Below are 18,521 nucleotides of genomic sequence, written 5' to 3' on the forward strand. Positions count from 1 at the left end.
ATCCGAGGCCCTGGGGAGGACGTCACCTTGCACATTTAAATACAAGACTGTGTGTCACACACATGCACACCTTTGTCACTTATTTAATCAGGATCAGTCACTGACCACCAGAATAAGCACAAAAGTGTTTGGTCCCTTATTATTTTATTACAAGAAAAATGGTCACAATTCACATCTGGAATCCAAGGAATGTCTGCAAGGTACAGTATGTGCACCCAGTGGTCTCAGGGCTTCTTCAGACGGCTCATCAGAGCGTCATTGCACGCCGTCATGATCCCACCAGTCAGGTTCATGAACTCCTGGAAATTCAGCTCCTTGTCCTGTTTCCCATCAACTGCTCCGTCCACAGATTCCATCAGCTTGCGGACAACGTTCGGGTCCTTCTGATTCTAGAGGGGGGAAATGAAAAATAATCAGCGATACATTGGCACTTTAATACTGTAGAGCGCAACGGAAGTAGATGGAAACTATAGAATCATTACTTATACTCTACTGCACCCAAGAGTACTCGGATCTCAATCAACTACAGTTTCTATAACATTCAGCAACACGAGAACATTTTCCCCCACCCCCACCAGTCTTCCTGTCTGTACAATATAGTATTTATTCCTAGATCTGATCCTTTGTATACGAGCACTGTACATTACAGAACACAAATATTGGCACTTCAATGACTACAGTAAAGTAGAAACTACTACTTACAACCACTCACATGTTTGGCTAAATTACACTGTACATAAAAACAAAGCAAATGAAAGTTGGATGTATGACATATGTTTCATAGAGAGGCGTTTCGTCCTATAGTCTTCATGAGTGAGTGACAACCAGTGGCGGCTCATAACAGCAGAAGCATAACATTTAAAATGAGAAGATGCCGATCAAAAGGACGGGGACAATTGTGACCAGGTTGTGGGAACAACTGGGACTAGTCAATCAGACTGAAGGGGGTGCATGACCATGCTAAATTACCCCCTCCCTAAAAAAAAAAAAGTCTAGGTTCGCCCCTGGTGACAGGAACCTCACATCATACTCAGTGATGGAGACCCTGCTCCTTCCACCATCTATAACAGAACCTGTGGCTTCCTGCTGCCTCCATTCCCCTCCTCACATCATGTCACTGCCCCTGTCACATGCAGCCCTGTCCTCACTAACACATCACTCATCTCCTGATATACTCTGTGCTGCTGGGGACCCGGCTCCTTCCACTATATAACTCTCAGTCTGTGGCTTCCTGCTGCCTCCATTCCCCTCCTCACATCATGTCACTGCCCCTGCCACATGTAGCCCTGTCCTCACTAACACATCACTCATCTCCTGATATACTCTGTGCTGCTGGGGACCCTGCTCCTTCCACTATATAACTCTCAGTCTGTGGCTTCCTGCTGCCTCCATTCCCCTCCTCACATCATGTCACTGCCCCTGTCACATGCAGCCCTGTCCTCACTAACACAAATCACACGAGTTGACAGGTCACTCCCTCCCACATGACCAGCACACACTTCCTGAAGTGATCTGTGCTGCTGTGAACATTCAGATCCAATTGTCTACATTGTGTTCTATTACCCACTTCCAAACAAGCTGATTGCAGTGCAGAAGATAAAGATTGTTTCATCTCCACCCTTCTCCAATACACCTTAAACAAACTTTTTGAAAAGCGCGACAAGGCAACTTACATTTTTTTGAAGAGATTAAAGTGGACTATTGTGAAGTACACAGACCCCCCACCACCACCATGAGAACTTACAGCTGTGAAAGATTTCAGCTCTGCGTTCATGAAAGCTTCAAACTCTGAGTAATTCATCTGATTCTTGTCTCCTTTTTTGCCGGCATAGTGCTGGAAGATCCGAATGATGCTTTCCATGGCTGTCTCCATCTGTGTGGGAGGAGTAGCAGGGACTGGGTTCTGTGGGAAGGGAACAGAAGACATCCAATATTTAATGTTTAGCAGTATGTAAACCCAGACTCACTGCGAGGACAGGAACTATACTACGTAGCTATAGTATCTAGAATAATATGTTCTCCAATTCATGGTTACAAATTCCTTTAAGAACTAGCAGAGCATATGGAGGGTTAATACCGTAGTGTCTTCCACTTCCTGAAGAAGCTGGAGTCTGTTACATTTATTATCCATTTTTATCACAATTCGGATTTTTTTGCAGCACTAAACCCTGTTGGATTTTTCATCATCGGTGATAGATTACCACCGCATTAGCCTTTTGTACACAATTTCTTTTGCATTCAGTTTCTTCTGTTGGGTGGAAGCCAAAGTGCGCTAGCATCTGGCAAGTTGGCCCATTGCTTAATATTATAGTAAAGTGTCACAGCGTACTTTGCTACCAAGAGGTTAGAAGACTACTGGCTCACCACTATGCCCCCAGCCATTATCTCTTTTCTGCATTGCATCCAATGTGACCTGCACGGCTGACACCCTAATTTCCAGCACCCCCCTTTTGGTCTATACAAGGGAACAAGGGTGGGAGATTTACGTGCACAGCTGACTGTCAAACAGTGCAGCAAAACATGGGGCAAGCCGAAGGTAGAGTGTTTGTGTAATAAAAATTAAAAATGACTGGCCCTTTAAATGCAGTTAAATGGTAGTTTGAGGAGAGTTAGTACTGGTTTACTCTATGTACTCTATGGAAACAGGGAGTCCAAATGTGTGTATGCTGGTCAGTGATATATCCATTATACAACAAACTAGACATATGAAATGAATTACATAGGCTGCATGCCTATGGTTATTTCTGAGCAGCCTTTTTGTATATCATGTGTATAGATTTATACTGTTGATCGGAGAATGGAAGAATATACAATGACAATGTAACAGACTATTACTGGCACTTCAAGTCCAGGCTAGGGGTGTCAGTAAAAGCCTGTGTTGTACCGATCTGTCCTTCTAGATCACTTCTCATATACAGTCAGGCTGTTGATGTCTGGACAGTTTCTCATGACACATCTGGTCTGGTAGAGTTAGGAAACCGATATGACTCATTTTAAAAACACAAATATCTCCAAGCAACAGGCTTATTTGTGCCAAACACAATAGAATGCGCTATATACAAAGAGTCTGAGCATAGAGACCACAAGTTACATTAAAGACAATACCTTTTTTGCTGGGGGGCACTTTGACAAAGCATCATGACAAGCCACCATAATGCCACCGATGAGGTTGAAGAACTCTTGGAAGTCCAACTCGTTGTCCTTCTTCCCATCCACCCCTCCATCCACAGAGCACATAATCTTCTTCAGGATGGTCGGGTCCTTTTGGTTCTGAAGGATCAAGAACGGGAGAGATGAGATATGTGAGGAGGAGGAAAGCATAGTGAAAACTCAGAAATGGCCATCGAAGGACACAATGACTAAATATCAAGACAGTGGACTAGGAAATCACTTGTTCTACTATTGAGCAAGTGATCTGTATTGAAAATAAAGAGCATTATAGCTTCTACACATCGTAGGTGATGTATTTCTGCCCACACATTGGCGAGGACAAATTGCCACATTACCATGGAGGCCCATCAGTGCAATTGATTCACACAGACGTTAAGATTATCTGTCCAACTTGCCACTGTGGCCAGACCAGCTGCCCCACACAATACCAATGGATGAGCTCCCCCCCAAAAACATCGCTCACACACAGTGAAGACTGGATGAAGACCATAGAAATTGATATGTGTTGCTTGTGACCCATTGGTGAAACAGTCGACCTCATGTACTTTGGACCACTCACCATGAGATAAGGATCCCGGGACCTCATCCAGAGAATTCAATCTCTCTGCATGCTGTGTAAACCATGGACATCTGGTAGAAAGGATTACCCAACCCCGGGAGGGGACTCTGGAGCTTTTTATATTAAATATTGGATGTTAAGAAGGCAATGCACCAGAAGCTGGTTCTTCTCTAACAGTTCTTACAATGAATGATATTTGGGAGTCCATTGAATGAAACATTCAACAACTGGAATTAAAGAAACCGCAATACATTTCTCAAGGTTGCATTGAGAAGCAGAGTGAAAGATGGAGATCTACTAAGTAACCACGATGGGCTGCTGGTCATTGGTTGGACCTGTGGTATACTCTACTCTGTGTTCTTGGACTCTTCACCATATCAGTCACATGTTAAGGGCGTATTCATTTTTATTTAAAATTTGCTACACTGTGTTTATATTCTTATAGTTTTGGTATACACCGGTTGAGTGGATGTGCTGGAAAGACATACACCCAAGAATTTCGTCACCACATATATAATCGTTATTGTTTTATTGGTCTTGGTTTATGGTGAGGCACAAGTCATTTAGAGCGCTTGTGATGGTTCCATTTCTTTTTATATCATCATAAAACCGATTGTTAGGCCAACAAGCACTTACTTTGGTGAAAGACAGCTCAGTGTTCATGAAGTTCTCAAACTCTTTGAAGTTCATGGAGGCCTGGTTGCCCTCTTTGCCAGCGTACCTCTGGAATATGGTGATAATCTTCTCCATGGAACGTTCCATCTCTGTTGGGGGAGCCTGATTCTTTTGTGCCTAAAAATACATCAAGATTTAGGAGAATACATATGGAATCTAAGTCTTAATCAGCATTATTCAAGACCTGCAAAATATAGAGAACGTTTCATTTACAGCAGAGACATGTGAAACGTTAACCTACAAAATAAATCCCTTAAAGTCACCACAAGATGCATCCGGTTTGTTGTATATATTATTAGCATACCAGCTGTCTTTAGAGGGGAGAATGAATCCCACCCAAACACGGGGAGAACATACAAACCCCACACAGATAGTATCCTGCTCAGAATCTAACCTTATTAATGGATCTCCTGGAGATCTCTACTGTCAGTCCCTATTGGCCGTCAGCACTTTAAAGAATCAAACATAAGATACTTGTAGTTATACAAGTAGCAGCATACTACCACTAGTTTACAAGGCCATTAACAAAGCCTCCCCACCATTCATCTATTCTCTAGTCTCAATATCTCCCCAATCTTCCCCTCTGCTCAAGGTCTGCTCCTATTCCAGATTACAAGCCGACATTTATTCTCCTTCTGTATTCAAAATCCCTCTGATTGGATCACATAGTCCCACTAAGCACTTCTTCCATAAGCAATGAGTAGAATTTATCCTCACGTATCAAACTCCTATTTCCCTATAGATTGTAAGCTTCCTAGCAACGCCCTCTTACCACTTTGTGTATTAATACCCACTCATGTATTGTTACCGTGTAGGTCCCCAATTGGGAAGTGCTACCCAGTATGCTGGCACCATATAATTAAGTGTCAATAATAACTTCATGTACCATAGCTGATTATTCTTCCCTTGATGGTGTACTTCCAAACCCCCAAACCTAATTTTTGGGTAGTTTTTGTGGTGCAAAACACTGTGGATCAGTGGAGGGTTGGTGGGAAGTAATCTTGTGCATATTGTATATATGCAGTATTAGAGTTGCTAGCACACCGGTTTGTTGCCCTAACGATTTCCCATGAATCACTGGTGGAATGTCAGACACGTAAACACACGCCCAGTCTTAGCACAGACAGGGCAGGTGAAGCCCTGGGGTGCAAAGTTTTCCTACATAAACCATCACAATATAACTTCCTTCATGACTGGACAATGAGTAATCACCAGCATGCGGGTGATGGTTAACAATGGAAACAGCACTCATATGGAGAGAGTGTCACACTTGGGGGACAAATTCCCAAATCCCAGACATGCAGAAGCCTGTTCAATCACAGCACTACTGACTGGCAGATGTGTCCTCTCTCAGGAGGTGGGGCCAATCACTTAGCATGTTCATGTGAGCATACATATAGCTCAGACTAATCCCAACAGGAAAACCAGTCTAAGACGCCATGCAAGAGGCAACTAGACACAAGATAGTGTATGGCATCAATTCTACACTCAGCTTGTACAGATTTATTTATTTATTTATTTATTTATTTATTTTAGGGAGGGAGGGGGGGGGGGTGGATTACAGGCCTGTAAAATACAAACTTAAAGCAATGTCAACAATGATAAAAACAGTCAGAACAATGCATGATAAGTGCAAGATGTAACCAACCTGCAAGATTTATTTTTAATTGTTCAAAGTGAGTGGCTTGGGGTGGTGGATGGACTTTCACAGAAAAAAATGGTAGTGTGCAGTGATAAACTTTCAAGTGATATTCTGAGTAAACAAAGTTGTACAAGAAAAAGTACAACTCAGCCTCTTCTACAACATTCATGTATCTACGTTTTGCAGGATGAGTGTCAGGCAGTTTAGGGTCACTATATATTTTATTATTTTAGCAGGTTTTAAACACAGGTAAACTTACCACAGACACAAACCTGTAGACATGGAGACCAGAGACTGAGGGAATTTATCCCTTATCCACTGTGACAGATAATTAAACCCCCACACAGGTTTACAGATTGTTCTTATAGAATAAGCCACAGGAAGTGTGTGACGCACCCAGTTAGATATCTTTCTTTACAAAAAGGAACTTTTATGAGTTACAGGCTTTGGTTTTTAACCTCATCCCAACCAGAGGGGTGAATGCTTTGGCATTAAAAGTGGATATTATCCACTTTCTAGCATTGAGCATCAGGTAGCAACTCGCTGGGTGGCGTCTTTATAGCGCATTGTTGGAGAAATATGCAGGCAGTAAATTAGATTAAAGGACCCAGAAACATTCCTGGTCTACTGTATCACCAAGTATACCCCAAAGGGGGCAGACAACCTATGGAACTACAGGTACAAGAAAATATATCTAGAATCTCCTATTGCAACGTGACACACACATAAAGCACATTAGATTCTGCTACGTTAGAGGAACACATTGAGTACTATCTAGTTAACACCTTCCTGACTGCAAATATGAAACATTTTTCACACCAAAGTTTAATAGACATTTGTGCAAGTTAAGTAGAAAGTTAGTGAACTTACCATGGTGAGGGAGATCTGCAGAGAAACCAGCTGCTGTCTAAGGGAGAGAGAAAGAGCTCTAAACAGTCAGGGCAGGAAAAACTTTTAGGAGGAGAGAGCCGCACCCATAGGCCACTGGCCAACACCCTCCCCAATTGCTGCATTCCTCTCAGCCATGGAGCCTGATCAGTGATGAGTAATTAGAAAGGGGGGTTAGTAGGTACAGACTGAGGCTGCGTACAGTAGACCTCTCTGTGTCTGGGGATCCCAAAAATGGTTTGTTGTATTTGTAAAGTCATCTAAACATTGCAGAACTGGGTATAGGTAAAATAACCAGATCATGTGCTATAATCGTATTGCAGAATGGATCTTTAATATGTGTCCAGCTTCGCACTAACTGGGCACCCTGTATTCCAGTGATAGGCTATACGCTACTCTTAATCTCAGTAATAAGTTAGAACAATACATTTAATGAAAGAAAGAGACACCTGTCTGTAACCCTTAACAACCAATCAGATTTGGTCATTTTTCTAATTTAGTTAAAATGACAGATAACATCTGATTGGTTGCTATGGGTTACAGTAACAGCACAGTGGAAGTGACAGCTGTTTAAATATGCAGAAATGTACGAGGGGCTTGGTGACGGCCCCGTAGCTGAGTAGCTTCAGCTGGATTCTGTAGAGAAGCCAGTGTAGGGATTTGCAGAATGGTGCAGTGAATGTGGAGCTGCGAAGATCAGTCTCTCTGGATGAAGTGTAGCGCCTGCGGGGAACAGGACAGACGCAACCCTAAAAGAACTTACCCTGTAAACGATGGTCACCTCCAGTCCGCCTCCGATATCCCAGCTGCGACCCGTTTCCAGCAGATCCGCAGCCGCAACCCTTGTCACCTCCAACCACGTCCCTCTAGGAAAGAGACAGAGATTACGGCCGTGCCTACCAGGTAAGGGCTGTCCAAGAATACGGCAAAGAACGAGGACACGGTCAGTCCAAGCTCACTTGCCGCCTCCTCACTTTGCTCTTGCCAAGGCACGGGGGACTACAGGCACTTGAGACCAGGACTATTCCCGCCTCGAGTACCTCGCACACCTGCCAGTGAGGGCCTAACCGAAAGGGGGAATCGAGCGTGATACTCACCGGGACACTCCCACTTACGATCCGGTTCTCCTGCACCTTCCCGACACCTGCGGATGACAAGGAACACACAGCCTCCCTCTGCACTCTCAGTGAGACTAAGATGGGCACCCACAAATGCTAAGCTGTCTACAACAGCGACTCGACCCTAACAACACTCTAATGGTCGGCAACGCAACTAAACTATACAGCTACAACTAACTAGTTGTGGTGCACTAACGGAACTGCTTATTAACCACTACGGGGAACACCAGCTGGTGTTCACGGACTAAACCGGAGGGCTGTTCCTAACCCCCTCACCCAGGTCGTACCAAGAAGCTGCCTTCTTGCTATGGGGTCACCCACGGATCCTAAGGACCGGCTGCACCAGGCCCGACTGAGGCTCACTGGAACAGCCCACTAACCGTACAGACTGCCGCCCGGAACAGCCTATCGAACTGAACCGCCCGACTGCCTGCACCCGGGTATCGAACACGTGTCCCACTCCGGAACCGCCAGGGAACCTGTACGGAACTGAGGACTGGGACACTCAACCTGAACCACGGGACGCCCCTGGAACTGCGTTGAGCTGTGCTGCACTGCCACTGACTCACTCAGTCACCCCCTCTGGATACCACTGTGACCCCAGGGACCTAAGAGACGGGAAAACTACGTGTGTTCTTCCCTGACTATGTGTACGCTGGTAACTACACTTGTCCCCACAGCACGGGTTAGTACAGGAAAACACAGGGAACAAGAGCCTACCTTTAATGGGGGCCTGACGTCTTGCCCCTGGACACAATTATGTAGCACACCCCAAAATACCGTAATACAAACAATACTCGCCGCACAGACAGAATAAATACAATATACAGTACTTTGTAAGCTACTTACCAGAGCACACCGCTGTTAGCCAACCAGCCGGTTGCTACAGCACCACAGGAGCCTCCGCTCTACTGTACCTCCTAACTCCGTGTGCTCACCTCACACAGGACCGTGCCTACACTCACGAGGCTCTCACGCCTCTACCACACACCACCAGGGCCGTCTGCCCTCCACACCATGGGCCTCTTGCCCAGTTGCACACAGAGCCTTGTGCTCTGATTTTTGGCCTCAGCCCCCTCTCTAACTCAGGGCTCTGAGCCCACTAACTAGGCCTTGTGCCCTGCTACTAGGGGCTCTAGCCCCTGCCTACTTAGGCCCTGTGGCCTTCCTAGCTAACTGAGGGCCTTGTGCCCATAAAAACCTATGGGCAATCAGCCCCCTAACCAGGCCCTGTGACCTCTTCTATGGCCTCTAGGCCACTACCTAACTAAGGGCCTTGTGCCCTTTCACCGGGGCCCTCACGCCCCCTGCCGCTAACTAACAGGGCCTTGTGCCCTTTATAGACTTGTGGCCTACTGGCCCATTACTTTCTCGGGGCCTAGTGCCCTGGTCCCTGGGCCTTGTGCCCCTAATTTACTGCTCCCACGGGCCTTATGCCCGACCGTGGCCACGGGCCTAGTGCCCGACTTAACGTTGAGTGTACTTACCTGCTCTGCACAGGATACTCAACTTGCCACGCCGTCTTCTGTCTTTTCCGGGTCCACCAGCCGGCGGCGCCTCTTTTCCCGTTCGGCGCGGGTCTTCTGGCTGCTCCTGAGGCGGGGGTGCTCTCAGCCCTTACAAGGGCTCCCCGCCGACGATCTCCGCTCCGCCAGCTTCTTTTCTTCTTGAACTCCGGACGTCCCACGACGTCCTTCTCTCTCCACCGCCGACTCTCTTCTGGCAAAATGGCGCCACCCGGCGACTTATATAGTCGCCGGCGTGACGTCATCAGCCGGCGCGATCGCTGATTGGCTCGCGTCGGCGCCAATCTTTTAAACGGCCGGGCACAAGCCGCGATTGGCTCGCGTATCTGGCCGCTGATTGGCCAGCGGGGAAAGATGAGCCCTGATTGGAACCTGCAAGGAAGAAGCCACACTCACCGCCGCTGGAGCGCTGGATCGGTAAGTATCTTCTTTCTTATTTTTTCACCCTCTTGCTGGGCACAGGACGCAGGAACATCTTCAGCCCCTCCAGGGGCGCAGCCATGCCGGGCGTCTTCGCCCTCTTCCCGGGCACCAGCTCCCGAGCACCTGGGGGCTTCTTTACAGAAGCACTGAGGGGTGACTAGAAGGCCAGATAATGAGCGAATGGGTAAGAGTTGGGAAGTTGGAGACATGGGATAACAGAGAAGAGGGATAGATTTGGGTGTCGTCTGCATAGAGGCAGAGGTGGTAGCAGAGGCCGAAAGGAGTGTATTAGGTCACCGATAAAAGAGAGAAAAGCTGAAGGCCTGGAGTGACCCCAACAGATAGAGTGAGTGTAAGGAGGGATGTTCCAGAAGTAGAGACAATGATGAAGCATTTACAACGATAGGAGGTGAACCAGGTGAGAACAGGGCCCTAAAGGCCAAGGGAGTAAATGGTGAGCAGGAGAAGAGGGAGGTGACCTGTAAACCTTCAGCGATATAATAATAATATAATGATCACAGTGCGAAAGTTTCTCACCCAGGGCGCTGCATTGTGATAAGTGCACACATTTTATAGCACTTCACCTATTCGTAGTTCCCAAACCTGTTAGCAGTACAGGCATCTAAGAACCCCAGATTGAACTTGCTCAAAGATTGCCGATCTTGCTTGAGTCTGTCTCTTGTGTTAAAAATAGGGAGAAAAGTTGTTTTAATATTTTTATGTCATATGAACTGTGAGCACTACTGTGTTCATAAATTGCTGGTCACGTTTTCGAGGTTTGCATTACCCATGAAATGGTTTAATTTTTTTTATAAATTTAAGTTAAAACAAGTAAACCGGCTTGATTGTCAAACCTGGTTGAATCACTTTCCAAATCGTTCTTTAGCTGGGTCAAACATTACATTGTGAACAGGAAAAGCTGTCATGGGAGTATCTGTGTATTATCATCAGCTATTTATATAGCGCAGCTAATTCCGCAGCGCTGTACAGAGAACTCACTCACATCAGCCCCTGCCCCATTGGAGCTTACAGTCTAAATTCCGTAACACACACAAACGAGGGTCAATTTAATAGCAGCCAATTAACCTACCAGTATGTTTTTGGAGTGTGAGAGGAAACCAGAGCACCCGAAAGAAAACCCACACAAACACGGGAAGAACATACAAACTCCACACAGATAAGGCCATGGTCAGGAATAGAACTCATGACCCCAGTGCTGTGAGGCAAAAGTGCTACCCACTGAGCTACCATGCTGCCCCAAAGGAAGTTTTTTTATTTTCCCAAAGGAAGATTTTTACAAAACACCAGGGGGTATATTTACTAAACTGTTTGAAAAAGTGGAGATGTTGCCTATAGCAACCAATCAGGTTCTAGTTATCATTTATTTAGTCTATTCTACAAAATGACAGCTATAATCTGATTGGTTGCTATAGACAACATCTCCACTTATTCAAACCCGCAGTTTAGTAAATATGCCCCAAGGATGTTATTTAGAGGTAGGAGCATGATCAAAATTGCTCATTTTTTGTGTGCTGTAAATGAGGTTAATATTGTCTAAAAAAAAAAAAGACTGATTACAGCAACAAATGAAGAAAACTGTTACAACAATGAATATGCGTTAGGTGAGAATCGTGACGTTACGACTGCATTCTTTCAGTGTCCAGACCAGTTTCCTATGTTACTGTTTGGTGATATCGCTGAGCCCTTGCGGCTTACCACACCCACCTCACTATGCAAAACTATGTCAGTGTTTGATCAACACCGAACTCTCCCTCTCTCTCCCCCTCTCTCTCCCTCTCTCTCCCCCTCTCTCTCTCTCTCTCTCTCTCTCTCTCCCTCTCTCTCCCTCTCTCTCCCTCTCTCTCTCCCTCTCTGATATCCCGAGGAGAAGCTCACCCAGAGTGGGAGGACCGGTTCTCTGGACAGACAGAGTTGCAGACACTGTACTGAGCACACTTTACTAAAGGGCCATAAATGTCAAAATAGAAGCTGAGTCTATACATCTAGTAACATTGACAAATGCACAGTATAACAGGGGTAATATATTGTACTACAGGAAGTCAGTGCAACTTTTCTGCAAAATGAGAGTAAAAGTCATCTACATGTGAAATAAATGGGGGAGGGAATGGAATACTTTGTAGCCTAAACTCAGTTTTTTGCACTTTTTATTGCAGTCTAGGTGGCGCTAGTTTGCAAAACTTTAATACCCTCAAACTTATGATCCGCCCAAACGAGGTTGAAAAGGGGTGTGACCACGGTAAGCGGCCTAGCTGCGCGCTCTATAGAAAGTGAGGCACCAATAAGTGAGGCAATGACCTAAATGGGGTTTAGGTGATTTTATTTGCTATTCAACATTAGTTTATTGTTCAGTGCAGGTCTTTTAGAAATGAATAGAGCTATCGCCATGCACCCCAGAACATAAATATTACAGCATACACTATATAATATAGCTGATAAAAAAAATAAATATATATATATTATTATTTTTTTTTACAAAATAAGGTTTTATTATAAAGCAGTGGAGCTGGAAGCTCAGACCAGGATTGAAGTTACAGTCATGTAATATGTCTTCAGGAATGCTCAGCAGAGCAGAACGGAGTACCTATAATAACAGCCTGAATTCTTTGTGTCTGGAGACATTCCCTAGAGAATCCGGCCCATGGTGACATGATAGCGTCACGCAGTTGCTGCATATTTGTCAGCTGCTCAATCATGCTGCCATCACTTGTTCCACCACATCTCAAAGGTGATCTATTGCATGCTTGCCCATCCTCCCCGAATTTCCGGGATACTCCCAAATAAGGGGTACCTCTCCCAGGAGAGCAGGCTATCCTCCACCACCCTACCCACTTCCTAGTGAAACGCTCCCGCACCCGTGACACAAATGACGCAGTTGCGTCATTTTGTTGTGGGGGGTAGGGACAAATTATGCCATTGGCTGCGCTGATGTCCCCTCTGCATTAGCCACTTGACCTCATTGCCTGAGGTAACTGCTTTTTTGGATTGAGATCTGGTGACTGTGAAGACCATTGGAGTACACTGAACTTATTGTTATGTTTGTGGAACTAGCTTGAGATAATGTGTGCTTTGTGACATGGCGTGTTATCCTGCTGGAAATAGCCATTAGATTGATCGATGGGTACGCTGTGGTCAGCAACACTCAGGTAGGCTGTAGCATTTAAACAATGCTCAATTAGTATTAAGGGTCCTACTGTGTGTCATTATACATTCCCCATACTATTACACTACCAGCAGCCTGCACAGTTATCACAAGGCAGGAGGGATCTTGTTGTTTACTCCAAATACTGACCCTATTATCTGCATGTTCCAGCAGAAGTCGAGATTCGTCGGACCAGGTGACACTTTCCAGTCTTCATCTGTCCAGTTTTGGTGAGCCTGTGTCCACTGTGGAACCTGTTGTGGTCTTCTGCTACTGTGGCCCATCCACTTCAAGATCCGACGCGCTGTGCGTTCAGAGGCATTTTTCTGCATTCCACCGTTGTAACGCACAGTTTCCCTAAACCACCGTTGGAAAACGAGAATCTGGGGAGGGATCCCCAAAGGTGCTATGAATGTATAGTGTAGGGCAGATCGCCCGGCATTGCACATTGAGAAATAATAATGTGAGGATGAGCACAGTGAGGAACTTGAATGCTAAATGGAGTTTACTGCCACCCAGTTTACTAGAGAGAAGTGGCTGGCATAGAAAAGGAAATGAGAGTAGTCGCACTAGTGTGTCCTGACTCGGAAGGGGAGAACAGGGATGTGCAAGTTATTATAGGGACAAATGTCCATGTGTTCAATGCACTAAAATCCAGGCCTGGTGTCAGCAGCCGCGGCGGCTCACTGCCGGTTATAGCGTTGTTTTCAGTTTTGCTGCCTGCTTTTGTGCTGTGTTGGTGTTCCCGTGTATGACCTCTGCCCGTTCCTGGATTCTGATTATATGCCTGTGACCCTGACCATCTGCCTGTACCCAGACTCTGAATCTTTGCTTGTGACCCTGACCTTCTGCCTGTACCCGGTCTCAGAACCCTTGCCTTAGCTGTGGCCCTTATCCAGCTAGCACCTGTCATCTCCACCTGTGCTCTGCCCACTCCGCAGATCTCTGGGCGGTCCCTACTCCGTGTAATACCTCCTGTACCTGTGCACTGCTGTGTGAACATAAACTTGTACTACACTGAGTGTTTGTCCTGGGGGCATCCGAGTACCTGTGAGCATATCCAGCCTCTACGGGAAAGGCGGCTGCTATAGGTGAAGACCTCTACTGCTATGTATGCTGCACTGGTTGCCGTAACACCTGGCGAAAAGGAGGGAGTTTCCGAGCCGATGTTGAGGTGCAGTGTGAAAAATATGAATGGTGGTACGACCCTCCTCTTAGGGAAGTTGAAGTTGTCGTTCCTGATCCGAGACCTGTTCAGCACCCCAAGTATACTGAGGGTTTTGGGGAAGCCAATGGACGAGACAATGTGAAGAATGGAAAGAATGGGTCCAGAAGCTGAAATGCCAAGTTACCGGGGCCACTGGAAGAAAGCGATGTTGTGGGTAAAATCGAACACCCAGGAGGGGTGTCAGAGGGAGACCGAGAACAACTCTTAGCCCCTAATCAACCCAGGCAAAACACCAGGGCCCCAACGACGCTAACATATGACCAATTAGGAAGAGCCACTGAAGTGCCCTGTGTAGTACTCCTATATTGGTCTTACCCATGGCCATACTTTGGGCATCCTACTCTTAGCATTGTCCCAGGTCAGAGTCAGTGGGGATGTGTTACTATATAGGATGTGTTACCTCGTATTACTTTTCAGAGTGTGGAACAGGCTCATCAACTGGTCAGTGGGTGCCAGTCCTACAGGGGGAGAGTGTAGCACTGGTGACCTGAGCTGGCCGCACATGCACTTTAGATACCTCCACTGCCGCCAGAGAAGAGCATCTCCCATCATGCAGTGGGGAACAGGAGCTGGTGAAGAAGCAGTTAGAGATTCTAGGAGTGCAGCAGTTGGTGGAGGAGGAGAGGAAACAGTACTGAGCAAGGGCTACGGCGGCGATGAGAGAGGCCAGCGCTGTATAGACAGAGAAGAGAACCATAACAGGAGACATTATAAGCTGGACTGCTGTCAGAGGTCTGAACAGGTCTGAACAGAGGAGCAAAGAGAGAGAGGAAGTCTGACAAGTACCAATGTTTCTTATATTGTTCATGTGATTAGACTGAGCCATGTTATCGGTCAGGTAGGGAACAGGTGGGGAGGCCTGAAGAATATTGTATTATGCCCTTTTGCTGGACTGAGATATAATAATAAGGGGGAAGTGCAGGGACAGTCAGCTAGGGGAAAGAGACTGAGTTTAAACTGTGAGAAACTGCACTAATTGTGGCATGGTGAGGAGCCAGCTATTATTAAAGTGACTTTATGCTTACACCTAAGAGGAATAAAGAGCACAGCGGGGTTATATATTGTGTTTTGCATTTGTATGGAATTGGGATAACAACAGACAAGAAAGCGTGTTCTGTCAAATTGCCTGGAAGAAAGTAACAGTTCATTGGAGGAGAGTCATATTGCAAAGTGCTGCTGTATATAGACTGCTTACCCATATACCTGTGCTTAACATCCAAATGTACTTGTATGCTATGTGTTTACCAAGTTAAAGCAGCTGTGATAGAGTTTAGTGTATATTGTTAGTGATAGTTATCGTTGTTAGAGAGATATTGAAAGATAGTTATTGGTGTGATAATATTTCCTTTGTGTGTTCCTGTGGTCCAGTGAAGGTGGGCGGAGGGTTCCCTTGTCTCTCTCTGGTGTTGGTGACTGGAGGACACTACCCCACGAAGAGCCTACAGTACTTAGACTAAGGGGAAGGCACTGAGTGAAACTGAATACAAGGGAAAGAGTCCATTCGCAGACAGAGCACACAAAGACTAGTACGCACACCCTAGCCGAGGAAAGGGGGTGTTACATTAACAAGGCGATTTCTCCCACAGAACTGACGCTCACTGGATGTTTTTTGTTTTGCTCACTATTCTCTGTAACCTCTAGAGACAGTTGTGCTGGGTGTAAGTCATTATGTGAGTGCACATGCACAGTACCACTTCTGTTATTCAGTGTACTGGGTGTAAGTCATTATTATGTGTGGACAGCTATACAGTACCACTTATTTTATCCTGTATGTTGGGTGTAATTTAATGCTCTATGTGGCAAGTTCTACTTTACAAATTATCTTATTTTGTATACTAAGGGTAAGACATTATTATGTGTATGTAGCTGCACAGTACCACTTCTCGTCTTCTGTATTCTGGTTATAATGTATTACTCTGTGGGGGCAGCTGCACAGTACCACTTCTCTTATTCTGCATGCTGGGTGTAATTTGTTATACTGGACACACAGCTGCACAGTACCACTTCTCTTATCCTCAAACTGTCTACACAGAGTATCAGTTTATACTACTCTGCATGCAGGGTTGTATGGATAACTGCACAGTATCACTTATTATGTGCGGTGAGTGTAATTTATTTACATGTGTGTGCAGATGCACAGTCCCACTTCTCTAATCTGTGCGGTGTAATTTGTTATTCTATGAGGATCGTGGTTTTTAATGCCATTTTATGATTTTCTGTGCTTAGCTTTGGTAAAGTAAATCATTTTTTATATAAATACAACCTTTGATGTTTAATATTTCTGCCATCACTAAACTCATTGATTACAGAATTGATACTTATTAGATCTGTACAGTATATAACTGAATGGACTCCCAGTGTTTCTTTACTTTATATTTTGAGAATATCGTGTTAAACTGTATAGTTGTTTCATCACAATCAGGACGTGAGCTCACAAAGTACAGTAGGAAGACAGGCCTCTGACCAACGTCTGTAACGTGTTATTGTACTGAGATGGTAATACATGTTTGTAGCAGTAGAGGGCACTACTACGTCATCTGCCTATCCTATCATTGTAATACAAAATGCACAGTTACAATGTTACTGTATTGCAAACACATTACCGATGGTACATTGACTGCTGGTCTAATGCTAGCCACAAGTTACAATCAGATCATTCAGTTATTTTTTTTATAAAGAATTAACATGGATTTGATGTCAATGAAATGGCTAAATCGATCAATGATCCGATTTTTTTCACTGGGAAAATTTTTGTCCAAAATTATTTTGTTGAACTGATTGAAGTGCATTGTAATCGTGTGATGGAATCGTAGCCATCCTGTGCCTGCCCTACAATGCCAATATACTGCAAATATCAGAGATCTGATTGGTAGGTTCTGGACAAATTACAGTGTTTGTAGAGTGCTGCAGGATGCCTTGCTTTGTACCAGAGATTGCCGGCTGTGTGATTTTACAAAGATATTTTTCGTGGGCACCTTCTGTAATTCTATTTTGCACCCATTGCTTACAATGTTCGCACCCGGTGGTTCTGTGTAGTAAATGTCCATGTCTCCACATAACTTGAAATCCTGCCACCCACCAGGCTTGCTGGAGACTGGATCCCATAGTCATTGTAGTTGCTACACTTCTAAAGTAACATAGAAAATCAATTACTGTTCTCATATTCTCCATATTCTGTACAAAGTATTGTCTACTTCAACATATAGATTGTCTATCCAGATTCTGATTGCCCTGCAAACCATTAACCAGGGGTGTTCCAGCTTTTATTGTAGTACCTGCAGAAACATTCCTTAATTTTTCTATCCATAAGATTGTAAAGTGAGCCTCCATCTTTAATGGTATGGCAGTTTTTGTGGATAAGTAAGTTACTGCAACACCAGGTACTAAATTCCTTATATTAGTCTCATCTTCCTGAAAGGGGTAGATTTATCAAACCTTCTAAAAAGGAAAGGTGGAGATATTGTTGAAAGTAACCAATCAGCTTCTATGTATCATTTTTCTAGTACATTCCTGGGCCCCCCTGGGATACCCGAGCCCAGGTATCCCTCCCTTCCCTCGTTTCCTCTAATGACAAGGGGCAATAAAAGATAGAAGGGGAAATGACGGTGTTGATTAAATATATGATAAGTACCACTGAGAGATATGAAAGGGCGCAATGAGAGAGTATAATGACGACGTCAATGAGAAATATGAAGGGCGGCAATGAGGTATAAGAGGGTTCATTAGAAAAGTACTCCGCTCAGTGGGCAAAGAACGCTGACGTTCCTTTCCTCTCCGAGTAGGCATGTGCCGAGTGGCGCGCATAAGAGAGTCCCAGTATGTTAAGTAAGAAGAGCGTCTCCCTTCCTAGGATCATTGGGGTCCACTTCAAGATTTTCTATGGAGACCACAAATTTTAAGTTACCCCTGACTTATGTCAATGCCATATGTAAGCTAATCCTAGCAGCCCCTACATATATGACAGGATGGACTGCCTACATTACTAATCCATATGGTATATATGGTAACACATTTTGCTGTGACTGAGCTGGTATTTGGACATCTGTTTGTAGTCATTACTAAGTCGATGGTTTCCGCATCTCCCGTATTCTGTGATAAAGATGAAAATTAATGGTTTGTACATTAAAGTTT

General features: G+C 45.0%; 1 protein-coding gene across 1 annotated transcript; it reads right to left on the reverse strand.

Moving 5' to 3' along the window:
- Positions 1–127: 127 nt before the first annotated feature.
- On the reverse strand, positions 128–7,025 carry LOC142108134 (uncharacterized). The gene is made up of 5 exons (XM_075191737.1): positions 6,918–7,025; positions 4,367–4,522; positions 3,106–3,270; positions 1,745–1,903; positions 128–389 (listed from the first exon to the last, which is right to left on the reverse strand). Exons 1-5 carry the CDS (start codon positions 6,918–6,920, stop codon positions 225–227), a joined length of 648 nt encoding a protein of 215 aa, XP_075047838.1. The 5' UTR covers positions 6,921–7,025; the 3' UTR covers positions 128–224.
- Between the last annotated feature and the right edge of the window lie 11,496 nt (positions 7,026–18,521).

The sequence above is a fragment of the Mixophyes fleayi genome, chromosome 12 (assembly GCF_038048845.1).
Source record: "Mixophyes fleayi isolate aMixFle1 chromosome 12, aMixFle1.hap1, whole genome shotgun sequence".
In the NCBI taxonomy this organism is placed as follows: domain Eukaryota; kingdom Metazoa; phylum Chordata; class Amphibia; order Anura; family Limnodynastidae; genus Mixophyes; species Mixophyes fleayi.